Consider the following 16,569-nt stretch of genomic DNA (forward strand, 5'->3'; position numbering starts at 1 on the left):
TAGTCAGACAATGTTTGTTGTGTTTGCCTTTATCGCCCTGGCTTTCTCTATTTTTATCACCTTTGCTTAAGAATAGTAGAAGGTATGGTGTTGCATCACTGACAGCAGCACAGGCATGACAATATGTGAAGAAACATGACGGTGAGTGAAGAGGGAAGGGAAAGAGGGAGGAGGACGGGAGGGAGAGGAGTGAGTCTGAACACTTGCTTCCTAATAAAGCAACAATACAGCAGCCTCATCTATCTCATCTGTCATTCACCTGCAAAATAGGAAGGGTGCAGGGGCAGGAGGAGGGATGAATAGAAGACGACAAAAGAAGAAGAAGAAAGCCTTGAAGGATACGTCGCATGAAAGCAAAGAAGTACAAGACAAGAGTGAAAAGCGCGAAGATGAAGGAGGAAGATGGAGGATGGGGATGTGAAAGGGAGGTCAACATCTTGACTGGCTCACATCGGAGTTGTTTTGATGACAAAAGTCTTGGGACGCACCTCTTTAGCGATTCCTTAATGTGGGACATATCGTCGCTGTCGGGCTGAAATATTACGTCCAAATTTGGTCAATTACATATTTTCCCACAAATCGATACTATTGGTCTGTTACCTCATTGTCTATAAATATGCATTGCTAGCCAAATATCTTGAGAACTAATCTATTAAGTCCCTTGAACGCTCAATTATTTGAAAAACTCCGCCTCTTCCCTTGCTCCGCGGGAGCCATATGGCCTCATGTCGCCTCAAGATTGAAACTGTTGTTTTTTAATTTGAGAAAAGAAAGTAAGTAAAATAGTGATTTTGGAGGTGCGAGGGTTTACGATATGTGACTGAATATGATTAAGTAATTTGATCCCATGTATAAAGCTGATATATCCCAATTAGGATGACAGTCAGACAGATTTAGAACTAAAAACGTGACTGTTCTGTATGTATGATAAATGTAATGTTTTGTGTGTCGTCCCCCCCCCCCCCCCCCCCCGCTGACTTACAGTACATGGTACACAATGAGTAGTTTTAATTGATCACTTGAGTACTGAGTGGGAACCCCAACCATCAGGTCACAAATGGACAGAAATTCTTAAAGATGCACTGTCTCCGACATCATGTCGGTCTTCCAAGAAGGGTGTGTCCCAATGCTTTAGTCCTTGTACAGTGTTGGTCGGAGGAAAATAAACACTCACATTGTCCTTGGAATTGTAGTATGCAATTTCTTCATCCTGCAAACAAGCATGAGAGGCAAAAATCAAACAAACAAAAAAAACATCATCATAATGTGATGCGAACAAGAAGTTGACATGCATGCCACACAAGGATGCAAGGGCTTTCTGCAATTAAAGCAATTGAGATGATTAAATAGACCCATATGCGCGACTTGTTTGTGCGTGCGTGCGTGTATGTGTTTCCTTTAAGGTGACTAGTTTGTTTGAACGTTTATTCTGAACATGAAAATACTCAGAAAAAAAGAACAATCAACAACAGACAATGAAAAACGTCAAGCTATAATCAATGAATTTTGGTGCCCCTATTTCTGGAAGCATTAGCAGCAAAGCGGGCCATTGCTTCGATATGACGTAGGCTGTGCCGAGTCCAACTGTCCCCCTCTCCCCTATCCCAACCCCTCTCAGGTGAATATACACCAACGTAGTGTATAATAGAGTTGTTGAAACCCTTGAAGTAAATAAAAGAGAGAGAAACTGTCAGTGGTTTAATATTCAGGGTACATATACGTTCTCTAACCACTGCGGTGTCACAGTACCTGTTATTGTAGAGAAACACAAATACATTTCCGGGTTCCCCCTAAACCATTCAATTAATGTAAATTATAAATTACAGTAAACATATTAATGGTTTTTACAACAATACTTAACTATATTTATAATGTACCTGCGGGTATCAAAATGTACGTGGGCGGTATACGTATGTACGTTTGTGCCTCTCACCGACCGTTCAACCCGCTTCTTCCAACTATTAATCTCGAGCAAGTTAACTTACACACACGTTAAAAGAAATGAGATAAGGATCAACAAAAGCAATAAAAACAGACCAGTAAGCATGAGCGGAGCGCTGGGTGGTGACCAGGTGACCATCCACACAGCTGCTGGGAGGCAATGGCTCCTCAAAAATTTTTATTTTTAATTTATGCAGCAATTATTGAATGATTATTTTATGCTACCGAAATGCAAAATAACATTTTTAATTAGCTTTTTACAACCCCCCTCATATCGCTTGGCAAAATGCCTCATTTCTGTGCCGTCATTTCTGCTACGTCATTTGCGGTACGCCCCTAACTGGGCCAGCGCAGGAATGTATATGATCGACACTAAATAAAATAAAAAAAGATCTTAGAGGAGTTGACAGGCTTAAATAGCACTGCGGCGTCTCCTCTAGTACTGGCTTGGGTGAAAATTCCTTTTTTTTTTTAAGGTTTAAAGTTTAACACTTTTTTTTTCCCTTGTTTAACAAGTGCGAAGAAGTCTGGACTTCTAGACTTCAAATCATAGCCCTTTTAATTGATTGATTGATTGATTGAATGAATTATTTATTACTAATATGTACCAAAGTGATAAAAAAAACAGAAAAGACTGATAATAAATAAAAGTGGAATCCCACCCCTTCTCCATATCCTGTTAATTTATACATCAATTCTGCTTCAATAGTAATAATAATAATAATTACAACAACAACCCATCTGTCTTATGGGGTTTCACAGGGGTTTTAGGGCCCCTGAGAAAGCATCGGATTTCCTTCTATTGCTATGCTGATGACAGTCCAATTTATGCACCACTAAAGAAGAAAGATGTCCTCTCCTTAAAACCACTTTTAATATGTTTTAAAGACAGTAAACCCTGAATGACCTTGAACTTTTTAAACCTTATTGGAAAAAAACCCCCCCCCCACAAATGATGGTGTTTGGTCCCAGTTGCCGTTGCCCTTAAAACGTGTCTTAAAACCCATTTTTAGCCCTTGGCTTTCAACGCAGCATGAGACTCTTTATTGTTTAACTATGATATCGTTTCATTGTTTTAAACTGTGTTGTGTCATAATGTCCTGTGTTATATCTTCGATTTACAGCACTTTGTTTCAATTGCAGTCATTTTTAAAAGTGCTCTCTAAATAAAATTGAGTCGAGCTGTATCTCTCTTTTGTGGTTACAGACTATGATTATTATTAACTTTGTAAATCTGTGCTGTTTTGAAATGGGCAACAGTATATCTGCAGAGTGAGTGAGCGTAACCTAGACAATCGATTTTGTGGATGATCCTTATTGCTTTTTGTGTCGAGTTGTTAGTGAATTGACAGAATTTAAATAGTTATTGCCCCAAATCTCTACAAATTCTCTATTCATGCAGGAATGCAAAATGAAAATATAAAAATCCCACACCTCACCTCATACTCGTCTTTCCACTGATGTTTCATCTGGAACTTCTCGGCAGCTGTAGCCAGTTTCTAGAGGAGAAGGTTGAGGGGGGTGGGTGGGAATGAAGGATGACAAGGATTTCAGTCTGGGAACTACGAAACATCCACTCAGTCACTGGTCTGTGTGATGATGGTGAATGTGCAGAAAAATCAGCAGACACGGATATATTACTACCATCCCTCCCTTGGGCTATCGAGGTCTTACAGCACTGTGAGGCAAAAGGCCACGTCGCACAGCATAATAATGTCAGAGTGAAAAGGTTTTATTACTCGTGTATGTGTGCACGCGCGTTTGTGTGTGTGTGTGTGTAGGGGTGGGTTTTGCAGCCTATGAAATGGCATGTCGCAGAATCACGTCAAAAGCAAGTGAGTTACTGACTGAGCCTTGTCACTCAAAGAGGACTCTGCTAAATAAAGACTGGTGGTGTCACTCTTGTTAGGCATCTATTTGCTGTAGCACTTCTCTTTAGATTTGCAGGTAAACTGGAGCCAGCTATCACAGCTGATTTTGGGCAAGAGGCAAGTTACAACCTGGACTGGTCAGTGGGCACAACGGTGAGGCAGCACATACAGACAGACAATACAACAGGACAGTGTTCCATCGATATATCACCTATGGTTCACCTATTGCGGATTTAGTCAATTGCAGATTTTTTTATTTTTTTTTTCATATTTTGTTACCTTGACTCGTTTCAAACATTTTCTTTATAGTTCTGGTTTCCCTCAGAGGGCCTATAAGACTGTGAAAATCATATAAACGTACTGTATAATCAGGTCATCATATTGTTACCTATTCAAAATTGCATCTGCATTTCATTTTTAACATCTATGATTTTTTTAATAATGCATTCATTGAATTTCAAATCAGAAGTCATGGAAAATACAGTACTGATAACCAAACACAAGTAGAGTGAAAATCTTTTTTCGTGAATTTAATCGCTTCCGTGACTGCAGTTAATATTTCTCATTAAATGAATGAAAATGCAACTCTACATACTGTACAGTATAGAAATAAGTGAAAACAAAACACTTGATTATGAAGACATAACATGGTGTGTTCGCTAGCAAATCACTTTGCGATGTCTTAGCCTTTTCACATACAGTACGTATGGTAACCACGTTGCATTTTGGGATTTGGCAGCCAGTGGAACAGTATCATCTGGCCGCAGGAGTCAGGTGGACACGTGTTGCTTTGTTTGGCCTTGCCGCAGGTCTGCTTTTAATTGAATTAGAAATAAAGCCTAAAGGCTCAACTAAATCTAAAGCTGCACTTGCTCATTATTGTGATGATCGAAACGTGAGCAAAAGGGTTGAGAATGACAAAAATGCACTACGGCCAAGCGAATCCATTCATCATATTTACAATGATATTTCCATCCTCGGTTCTTTTGGATACCAACAGCACACTGCTTGTGTTTGTCAAATCCTTTCAAACAACTTCACGCTTCAGTGACGGATCCAAAGACAGACGGATGATGGTGGGGGTGGTGGGGGATATAGAAGATTACAAGGCACACTGGAGGCCCAGCCAACCTCAAAAAAAAAAAAACACGGGCATTTTACACCAAACCATGACAAACCTTTACATCAGTCACATTCAAAGAATGACATTTTGCACAACTAAAATTGTACTTATTGGTAGGTTTTAACACAAAATACATTCATTTGACAAACTGAATGTTGCTAAAAGACAATAGCATATAATCATATCATATCAGCTCAGATAAGATCATATACCAATGCGACTTGAGACCAGATCAACAACAGGTAACTTGTGCATCTTACTTTTGTATTTATTTAATTAGGGTGAAGCCATTTTTGATCATATTGATGTTAAGAATGTTGTGTTGGATGATTGATAGTCACTGTATTGTAGAGGTCATGTGGAGAGTTCACCATGATAATGGTACAGCCTAAAGTCTGTTTTCTGGAGACACAGTAGTTGCTTGTTAAGAGAAATTGAGTTAAGGCCCTTGTTTGAATCATAACCAAGATTGAAATGCACCCAGGAAAATTCAGGGAACTCCATTGTTCTTCTCTTACATACAGTAAGTAACTTCAATTTAGCAATAGGACCAACTTACTTTGACAGCTATATTTCCCTCCTTGACACGATGTAACCTGCTTCAACTGACCAATAATGACAGCTAGCTTGTCTTCATTTCACTTCAGACACTGATGTGCAAGTTGCAGCTGTCTAATTCAACTGAAGGCCAAGTGTTGGCTGATATTCCATTTGTATCATGAATGCTCAACGCTCCGTTTTTGTAATCACCCAAAAGCTGATTAATTGTTCAAAATAAGGTCCAAACAGTGTAAAATATCTAAAGATATAACAAAGAGTTTGGCTATTGGTTACTTTGAACCAGGAAGCTCTACAGTTTGTACCACAGGGGACATATTACAATATTAACCAATGTTTCCATATCCATGTAGATGGATTATGAAATAGGAGGGCATAATTGGATAAAAATCTCACTCATTCCTACTCATCAATAATTCACTGCACAGAAAGTTAAAGTCAAAAAATATGCCCCGGGATCCAGTTGGGAAAACATTTATATATATATATATATATATATATACATATAAACTCCTTAATTGTTACACACGCATTCAATCACTACACATAGGTAGATGAAGCATTCTCCTTATCTTCTCAATGCAATGTGTGATATGATCATTGTCATTTACCCCGATGCCATTAGATCACACATGCGTGTTAATTTTTATGGCATACTCACAAAAAGTCAATCTTCTCCTTACTGCCACTGTACTGCATTGTACTACGTGTGTATGTACACATGCATGGACAAATCTGTACAAACACACACACGCCTCAGTGGAGAGCAGACGGACATGCTTGTTAAAAATTCATGGCAGGACTTCTGGGAGATATGGGGGAGGGTGCGTGTGTGTGTGTGCATGTGTGCGCGCGCGTGTGAGTGTGTATGGAAAGATAGCCTAATGAGCCTATCTCTCACTATATACACAGTATATATCTTTGTTCAACACACAAAGCTTGAATTTGATTAAAACTTGTCAACGTTTTAGGGTTTATAAATTAATGCAGCCTAACAGTTCAGTACTTAATACAATTTCTGTGGGAAAATATTATTTTACAGTAGCACCAAACTTCGGGTTTTTTTTTTTATCATTAGTATTTTATATGTACTGAAGTTCCAAACATCGGCACAGTGGACGAATGGTTAGAGCGTCTGCCTCAACAGTTCTGTGGACCAGGGTTCAATCCCCGGCCCCGCCTGTGTGGAGTTTGCATGTTCTCCCCGTACCTGCGTGGGTTTTTTCCGGGCACTGCGGTTTCCTCCCACATCCCAAAAACATGCGTAGTAGGTTAATTGACAACTCTAAATTGCCAGTAAGTGTGAATGTGAGTGCGAATGTTTTTTTGTTTGTATGTGCCCTGCGATTGGCTGGCTTCCGGTTCAGGGTGTACCCTGCCTCCTACCCGATGATAGCTGGGATAGGTTCCAGCAGCCCGCGACCCTTGTGAGGAGAAGCGGCTCAGAAAATGGAAGGATGGATGGAAACACAATTGTCTAGTATGACAGCAACAGAGCAACTATAAAAAATCCTCTGGGACATAAACACATGTTCAAAGTTCTGAGTCATTAAGCAATACAGGGAGGGGTGCACATAAGTGGTGCGCAGGTGCGCACTGAAAATATTAAAAGCGCACCAGACTTAAGTGTGTCAGTGAGCATTTGACGACCAAGCATTTTGTATAAATTAATAATTTATAATCAGTCACATTCAAATAACATATCGACACATTATCATTACTTCACTATTTAATCAACATTCACAAAACTATTTCTACAATATCCATATTTTTTTTCTATATTTTTAAAATGTGCTGACTTCATGAGCACAAACCACTAACTCATATTAGCCGTTCTTAGCTAGGACTCCCAAATCCCAAATCTGAAGGCCTCTTTATAGTCCCGCGGTCGGGTGGCCGACAATGCCCGCATTGCATCACGTGACCGACGAATTGCCACGCGCAGCACGTCTGCGTAGTTTGCCACGCACCCGACAAAAATAGTTGCTGCGCGTCGAACGCCGCGGAGAAATTCTCTCGTGATTGGACCGTTTTAGTCACATGCTGTGATGACGTACCAATGTGCCCATTGGTTCGACATACTATCTACGTCGCCGCCTTCTCGATCGATTTTGCAGCATAATTAAACGTATCATCTGATCATCTAGGTCCATTTGTTCTAGCAGACACTGTTGCCATTGTTGTTGCTTTGTTCCTTGTTACTGAAAGTAAAGTAAAAACGGCTACCGGAAATAGCAAAAAAAAAAAAAAATGTAGAGGAAACTCCACCCTGTGGTGTCCTAGCCAATACCAGCCGTAGCGACACCCCCAACTTGGAGGAGAACTGCAGCATACTTTCAAAACAACGCACGTGGGTTGCGCGCCAGTATAAAGACAAACTACGCGTGGGACAGCCGCAGTGACGACAGCGCGGTCGCCATCCGTGTGAGTATAAAGAAGTCTTTACTGTTCCAATACTTTTAAAGGGGCAAGCATATCAAGCTGTGTTTACTAACGGAGCTCTGCGCTTGCCGTGATGTAACCCTCCTGTCGATGCGTCTTTGGAGACAACCGACAGCCGATAAGGCGCATACGCTAGCTTCATTAGGTTCCAGAGGAAACAATCCAATACAAGAGCAAGATATTGGAGAAAAGACAAATCTCACTTACTGACATGGTGAGGCTGCTCCTCAACAGTTGTGCAACTTGTTAATTTGTGTAATAGTAGTGAAGTACACCATTTTAAAGTAGTAGGGCCTTGGAGACTTAACTGCAAGTTGTCATTTGCCCAAATTGATCTCCTCTCCCTCGCAAGGAAATTTCAGCGGCGCAACAATTGAGTTAATGGGCTTCTGTAACTTGCCGCCCGTAACGATCTCCCTTTAACTGCTCATTAGTCTTCCCTTCTGTGATTGTAGTGTAGATGGCTCAGCTCCTACACTGTAATGAGTCCACTCCGTCACTGTGGCTGACCACTGGAGACCCGAGGAAAGCTATTACCAGCTCAGCTGTAACCTTCATTGCGGAGGAGGATGAGAGCTGGCTTTCAAATCTATGGATGTTTGAAAAGTGCCGAAGAAGAAGAAGAATCATGCAGAGCGAGCAAAACAAATCCACTACAACTGCCTATCAGTGCTAAAAAATGCAATTCAGCTATCTTCCATCAGTCATGAATGCCTGCTTCTGATTGGGGTCATTTGGGTGAATTCCCTCGGGGGAGTTTATAATAATCATAATAATAATAATTACTAATTCATTTTGTTTATTGGCGCCTTTCAAGCCACTCAAGGTCACTGTACAAACATAGTTAAAAGATGTCAAAAGATATAATAAAAATAACAAATCATAAACCATCGATTTGGCAAATGCTATGGGAAGTGTTAAGGTGCATAGGCAGTCCAGAATAGGTGTTTTGAGTTTGGATCTGAAGAGGGTTAATGAGTCTGTGAAAAGAGAGGAACTATCAAGTGTGACGGAAAAACTGTTAGTTTTGGCTAGCATGGACTTGGTACACAGTAGTATGAGTCGGATTTCAGTTTTATCTCTGTTGAGTTGTAGAAAGTTGGAGAAGAACCAGTGTTAGAGTTCAGAGAAAAAGTCAATAAGGGAGGAAGGAGGAAGAGTGGGCGTGGGTTTGGTGGAGAGGTAGAGCCGGGTGTCATCCGCCTAACAGTGTAAGTGCAAGTTGAATTTATAGAAATTATTGCTAAGAAGTAGGATGGAGTAGGTGATGAAGAGGAGGGGGCCAAGACAGAGCCCTCGGGGACAACAGAAGAAACGGGGGACGGATGGGATTTGAATAATTTCATTTGAACAAACTGAGTGCAGCCAAACAGGTAAGAACTGAACCACTGGAGGGTGTGCGTGTAATGCCAATGTGGTGGAGTGTGTTCAGGACGTTGGTGAGGGAAATGGTATTGAAAGCTACAGTCAGCTCAAGGAGGATGAGGATGGTGAGTAAGCCAGAGTCAGCTGGCAGAAGGAGATGTTGATGATTTTGATGAGTGCTGTTTCGGTGCTATGTTCATAGAGATTATTGGTAGAAGTGAGGTGGGAGTGGAGCTGGCAAGTGACGGTCTTTTTCAGGATTTATGAGAGAAATCGGAGTTAGGAGATCAGCTGAAGGTTACTGAAATGATTTGGATCTGAACCAGGTTTTTTCAGTAGTGGGGTTATGGCTGCGGTTTTGAATGCTGTGGGAACAATACCAGAAGAGAGGGATGAGTGGATGATGTTAGTGATGAGGGGGTCCAGGGATGGGAGGCAGGCTTTTACCAGAACAGTAGGGATGTTGGCAAGTGGATTCATCAAAGTACCAGCCTTATAATTTACCCAAAATGGCTGCTTCGAACCAAAACGACTGACTTCCTCTTCAAATTCGGGTATGGGTCTTGGAGACTTTTTTTTATGCGACCTGTTATAATAGTCCACCCAATTTTGTGTCGATCGGTGAAACTAGTCTTGAGGGATGATTTATTTTCTGATGGTACTGGACTCCATTTTGCCTCAGTTGCTTCAATACTCGATTAATCGACAATCAGTTCCACCTCAAAGTCTTTAGGTAATTCCCATCCTTGGACCATACACCAATTTCCCCCAATTTTACACGATTTTCCACCCATTTTGCCCTCATCGTAGGTTTACAATTTCCTGTTTCCTGAAATGTAGCATACGTATTCCACTATTACAGTATTAGAGTACAAATAGATATTTCTCACTTGCCTGTTCCAATGGGAATTTAATAGGATTTCAGACCAAAAAAAACAAAAAAATCACTGTCATCATTAATTATCTTTACAATAGTATCTTATATCAATCTAGTATCTATCTAATCCCCTAATGATTTGAATTTATGTCATACTAAAGAATTTGTAGGGTAACTCATCTTTTCCAACTCATGTTGCCAGAACATAGTCCGGTTCTCATGTTTAATGCAGCGCTTAACTCTTTTTGCACCGTATTTTGTTAATCCCCACGAGAACATGTTGAATTGTGAAAAAAGAGGAGCACGTATAGACTGGAAAGATGAGATCAGCTCGACTAAACCTCAGACTCTCTTGTGTGCGCATGCAAAAAAAATAAAAAATCAATCCATTCAGAGCACACTGCTTTCTCTCTTATACATCAAAGCAATACTCGCAAGCGCAGTAATGGCCTAAAAGATCATTAATACAGACACACACACACACACATATGCTTGTATTCCGTCCACCCATTAACATCAATCCACATTTGGGTTGTCATCAATGAGCCCATAAAAAACAAAAACAAAATAAAAAACATAAAAGAGGAGGAAGATGACAATGAGTGAGAGCATCAATATTAGAAGGCGAGTAGAAGTGAGTTCAGGAAGAGGAGAATTGTAAGGTTCATTGATTAATGGAGGGCAAAGAGGAAAACACCTCATTAAAACCTGAAAACAACAAACACATGGAAAACCTCCACTGAGCAAATATCTTGTTCTGCATGGTTGAAGAAACGAGGCAAAAGGATTATTCAATTATTCAAAAAAAAAAAAACGAACGCGACGCACATCAAACGGAGGTCAGTGCAGATAAAGAACATGTTGATTTTTATATTCCAGTTTGATAGAGTGGCGCAGCAAAGGGTTAGGACGAAGGCCACAGCAGAGGGAAGGAGGTATAAAATAACATAAAAAGGTGAGAGGCGCTGTGGAGGCCCTGTGGGAGAATCTCGCCCGAATCTCCCACAGGAACGTCCACAGCTGCTTTCTGTCTCTCGTTCTGATGTCAATGGTGTCTAACTCTGAGAACATCTAGTGGCATAAAATGTCAGCCAAAGCCTCATATATAAATATTTATTCATCCATCCATCCATTTTCTGTACCGCTTATCCTGTTCTGGAGCGCCAGCCTATCGCAGCCGACTTCGGGCGAAAGGCGGAATGTACAATTACACCATCAGTGAGTCTTAGAAGAATTCTAAGAATTATTTTGTTATAAATACAGTAGTACCTTGACGCTAATCACTCGTATCGCAAATCAACTTTCCGCGTTGAAATGAACGGAAATGCCATTAATCCGTAGCAACCCACCAAACCAAAATTTTTTGGTAACATGTAACAAGAAATACAGTGTTATAGCCAGTGGTGTACATAAAATGATAAAAGCGCACCAGATTTGATACTACCAGTGTGCATTTACGTACCACCAAGCATTTTCTTTTCAACGCTAGATGGGGCTTTTTAGAGGAAACATCCAGGGGTCCTGTTGATGCGTTCATTCAAAATAAAGAAACATCATCAAAATGTAATCAAATGTACTTAGTTTTATGACTTTGTAAACTAATAGTTACATTACTCTTACATTTTCAACAGGGTAACTTGTAACCGTAACTTGAAACTACATTTCCAAAGTCATCTTCCCAACACTGACAGTGAAGCCCAGTTATAAGCTATCGTGTTTATCGTTCGTGCCCCCACTACATCGGGGATATTTAATTTATCATTTTGTCAGTTTTTTTACAATATAGAGGCAAGTCCAAATTTAGATTTGCACGCCTTCAGTTTAAGTACCACGTCCTGCCGCAACATACAGGACCAGGCGGCACTGAGTATTGCTGGAAGAGATGCAGTGGAAACCTAGTACTGCTGAAATAAATTGCGTAGCCACGACTGTATACGTTGTGTTCAATCAGGTTCCACACCAGTCCTATAGGGGGCATCGCTGCACATTACATAGTGGGCACCCCCCGCCCAATAAACGAATGGGAAGATCTGTCCACCCTGCTGTGCTCATGAAAAACTAGCTTTTTGAGTCACAAAATCTAGGCAAAGACATAACTTCCCACATCGAGGGCGGTGTAATAAATTATCTGCATGTGCATAATATTCCAGATTCTTCCGGACATGTGCAAGCGTGTGAAACAAGTGTTAGGAAGCGACAAAGTTTGTGTGCGAACAGAAGCTCTAATTATCTCATCAGATCATTGTTGTTTATAATTGAAAACAAACTGTGTTAGAATAACTTCATCATGCATCCCATATTGCTGCCCATATGGCTCCCAAAAACAAATGCAGTAAGGCCCGGCATATTCGCGGTTCCCAATTCATGAATTTACCTATTAAATTTTTTGGGGGGTTGTCGAACTGGATCTTCCAGCCTATTCATTGGAAAAACATGCCTAATTGACTTTTTATGCTCCTTCCGATCTGCCACCAAAGACTACGAGGGTCGTGATGTGGGTGAGTGTTGTGATATGATTAACGTTCTCATTAGCACACAGTTGTTGACCGTGTATTGTTGGACATAACATTTTTGGCAGCGAAGATGGCGCTTTACATGTTCCCCACCACCAGTCTCACAGTCCCGCTGGTATGAATGATTTAAGACTTGTGGCGGATTAGCCGAAGCTAGCGAGGTTAACCGCTCTTCTCATCCATCTTTTCATCTTATTTTCGGACCCGCACAGATGTATGAAAACTGTGTCGACTTGTTGGCCGGAGATTTCACTGCTCCACAGAGTTTCATGGTCTGGCAACGGCAGCAGACAGGCGAGGTGAAAATCCTCTGTAAAAACTGGTAAAATTAGAAGACAAGAAAAACGTAATATGCAATTAATCGACTTCAAATGGCGATGCGGAGTCGTAAAATCTACTAATCAACTACTTGACTAATGGGTTCAACAGCTAATGTAAATTGAAAAGTAGTTTAGAAATAATACATTTTAGCCTGTGTTGTTAGTGGGAGTTACGGTGAATCTTCGCTGCATTTACACGTGCACATTCTGCGAATTTTGTTTTTAAAATTTAAATACTTTTGTGAGTCACATATCTTTAAGGGGAGGCGGCACGGTGGCCGACTGGTTAGAGCGTCAGCCTCACAGTTCTGAGGTGCGGGGTTCAATCCCCGTCCCCGCCTGTGTGGAGTTTGCATGTTCTCCCCGTGCCTGCGTGGGTTTTTCTCCGGGCACTCCGGTTTCCTCCCACATCCCAAAAACATGCATTAATTGGAGACTCTAAATTGCCCGTAGGCATGACTGTGAGTGCGAATGGTTGTTTGTTTCTATGTGCCCTGCGATTGGCTGGCAACCAGTTCAGGGTGTACCCCGCCTCCTGCCCGATGACAGCTGGGATAGGCTCCAGCATGCCCGCGACCCTAGTGAGGAGAAGCGGCTCAGAAAATGGATGGATGGATATTTTTAAGGGTTATGTTGTAAGATGACTTTGCAATGATATTTAAATGTTTTGGCAACATAGTTTGGGATATGTTTACCGTTTTAACTGTGAATATAGGCAATTATAAACATTTTTACATGGGGCATCTATTACTGATGTTTATTCGTTATTACTATAATCTGCCCCCTCGGGCCATCTTGAAAACAAAGAAGGTTCTTACATGATCATTCGTATTATGCCCTTTTTAATAAACTACAACAATGTTGCTGTTGAAATTATAATGTGTAATACTCCCTAATTGTTCTATTTACATAGATATAATCTCAGTGACTCCTTCGCTCATGAATAATTAAGATCACTTATTTTAATGCAAAGTTTATCGAGTGCTTTCCTGTGTAATGCACGCATGAGTTTGATAGTTGGCGTGACGCAGTGTTGTGGGTGGTGGTGGTGGGGGCATATATTTGTTAATCGGTCGTCTTCTGCCACAGTGTTTCCATAATGAGCGCAAGATGCGACATTATGCGCATGGATATAATGAGCCGAGGTTATGATAAGATCAGAGATGTCTCAGTCTCCAGAGCAGATGTTACTCAACCGCCCAGCTCCGCGCTGCACTAATTGTGTTAAGCAGACGAGTGGTGTCAGCGTGTGTGTGTGTGTGTGTGTCTGTGTTGGTGAGAGGGCGCAGCGCAGATGGGGAATTCTAACGAGATTTATGGTAGGCCTGGGAGAGGCATTGTGTCGCGACCTTTTCACCGTAGCGTCACAAGTACTTCCGGGTGGCAAAAACTCAATCACAAACAAACCCTTCTGTGTCATTTAATCAAGGTAGAGCCATTAGAAAAAACAGGGGAAATGGCTTGAATGGTGATTGTAGCCTTCTTTTTTGCCTGCTGTTAGTTTGAATGTGTGAAGTGTCAGTGTTTGCGGAACTGGCTAAAAAATTGCTCTTTTGACGGTGCAGGCTAGGGATTAAGTTTTGTTAAATTACCCTTTTTTGTTTGATACTGATTTGTAGCTTATTTGACTTCCACAGTCTTTGGTTACCTAATACCAACCAAGCCATATCACAGTTTTTACAAAATTCAGTTCACATACACCGTATTTCTACAAAGGGACAGGACAGTTGACAGTACTGTGTACTTGCACAATACCATACCCACAAAGTACATCATGATACACGCCTGTCCCTAACGTGTCATCGCACTACTGTAGCTTTTCATTTGAACGCTGCATGTGTGCAGCCCCTGTGTCTCTTTGAAAGTGCCTTAATGCATTGTGGGAGATCACAGAGGGATGCTTGGCGTGATGCTCTTGGTTGAAAAGCCCACCACAGACTAGAGTTAGGCTGGATTTACACCGCAAGTCCTGAGTGCCCAGTTCCGATTTAATACACATATCCAACTTCTTAACTGTATATCCATGTACATTTTAAGTGACACATATACAAAATGGCTGTTTTTACACCTGCGCAGACCTCCAAATCACACGTAAATAACTCCATAAACCTCAACACCGGGCAGTGACAACACAGATGTAAACAACGCATAAATAATACAAATATTAGACGTTACATAGTGTTTAGTTGGTTTTGGGCTGGCTCTTCGCCCACAAGGCACAGGCTTTATTCCTAAAATAGTATGTTAACTATGATTGTAAACTACGGTAACTTTATGCACCGTTTGAACATTAACACTGCGCTTAAATACAAGGAAAAAAAAAAAAAATTGATAGTTATAGCTCTGAAATGTACAGTGTTTGATTCTTCACGCGTACTTCACTTTGATAATCACCATGCTGTCACTGTAGCTAAGAGATTTACAGTGTTTTTCTTAAAGAAAACAGACATGGATGTGTATGTGTCTCCAACTGGTGTGTTTTGATGAGGTCATGGTAGCATTGATGTGGTACAGCCGATCTGTGTGTTTACGCTACACTCACGTTGGCAGCCATTACTTTGAAAAAAAGCCATGATTTCGACTTCTGAAAATATCCGAATCCATGCGTTTTTGCCATGACACACATTGGAATTGTGCCACCTGAGAATAAAAACAAACAAACTGAATTGTGACTTGAACCATCCCTGCCTTTGTCGTCGCTATTTAAAATGACATAATCTAAACTGCATGTCTACATTTGAATACCAGGACAGCTTTATTGTTACGTGTGTTTGTGCAGAACAAAAACCGGCATCAGCATCTAGCATGTAATAGAAGAAGAAATACTGTACACCCGTACACCTGCAGCATACACAACAGCAAGTTACTGTACATGCTGTTGCAAAGGCGTTTACATGCGCCGAGCATACACTTCTCCACTTGGAAAAAAAATCAAATAAATAAATAAATAAATCTAGGACATTAGGTGTGATGTAATAAAAATACAGGTGTTGTAATATTCTTATTATATCACCACGCTGCCCTGGATCTTTACTATCTTCAGTAGAACAAACCTACCCATAAACCTTTGAATTAGGATTATAGTCATAGTGAGTTACTGAATGTAACTTTGAAAGCAAAAACAGTGCATACCAGCTGCGGTTTAGTGGCATGGCATGAGGTATTACACAAGTTAGTGTTGCGGATCGTGGAGTTCGTCACCAAATGCACACACAAAGTACTATATGCCAACATATAAAAGACACATTATTGCTCACGTAATGTATACAGTATGCATAACTAATATGTCTTCTGAGTGTTTTATCAGTTCGCTTTTTTTCATCCATCCATCCATCTTCTTTACCGTTTATCCTCACTAGGGTCGCGGGCTGCTGGAGCCTATCCCAGCTATCTTTGCGCGGGGTACACCCGGTTTCAGTAACACTAACCTGTTATGGTCATACTGGTCCAAGAGATATTAAATTTAACAATATGTTTATTATTGTGGCTGTTCCTAATATTTTGGTCACTCCAGTGAGCTTGTGACGGGGGCAAAATAAGTCCTTGAGGACAAAAGCAC

General features: G+C 40.9%; 1 protein-coding gene across 12 annotated transcripts in view; it reads right to left on the reverse strand.

Moving 5' to 3' along the window:
- The window catches only part of LOC133477886 (voltage-dependent calcium channel subunit alpha-2/delta-1), a 90,422-nt gene that overhangs the window by 58,666 nt on the left and 15,187 nt on the right, over window positions 1-16,569 (reverse strand). For all 12 annotated transcript variants that reach the window (XM_061773208.1, XM_061773206.1, XM_061773205.1 and 9 more), the window contains exons 4-5: window positions 3,381-3,440; window positions 1,175-1,210 (exon numbers count right to left, since the gene is read on the reverse strand). In XM_061773208.1, coding sequence (XP_061629192.1) covers window positions 1,175-1,210; window positions 3,381-3,440 — 96 coding nt within the window. The remainder of the gene's footprint in view (window positions 1-1,174; window positions 1,211-3,380; window positions 3,441-16,569) is intronic.

Source organism: Phyllopteryx taeniolatus, chromosome 5 (genome assembly GCF_024500385.1).
Source record: "Phyllopteryx taeniolatus isolate TA_2022b chromosome 5, UOR_Ptae_1.2, whole genome shotgun sequence".
In the NCBI taxonomy this organism is placed as follows: Eukaryota; Metazoa; Chordata; class Actinopteri; order Syngnathiformes; family Syngnathidae; genus Phyllopteryx; species Phyllopteryx taeniolatus.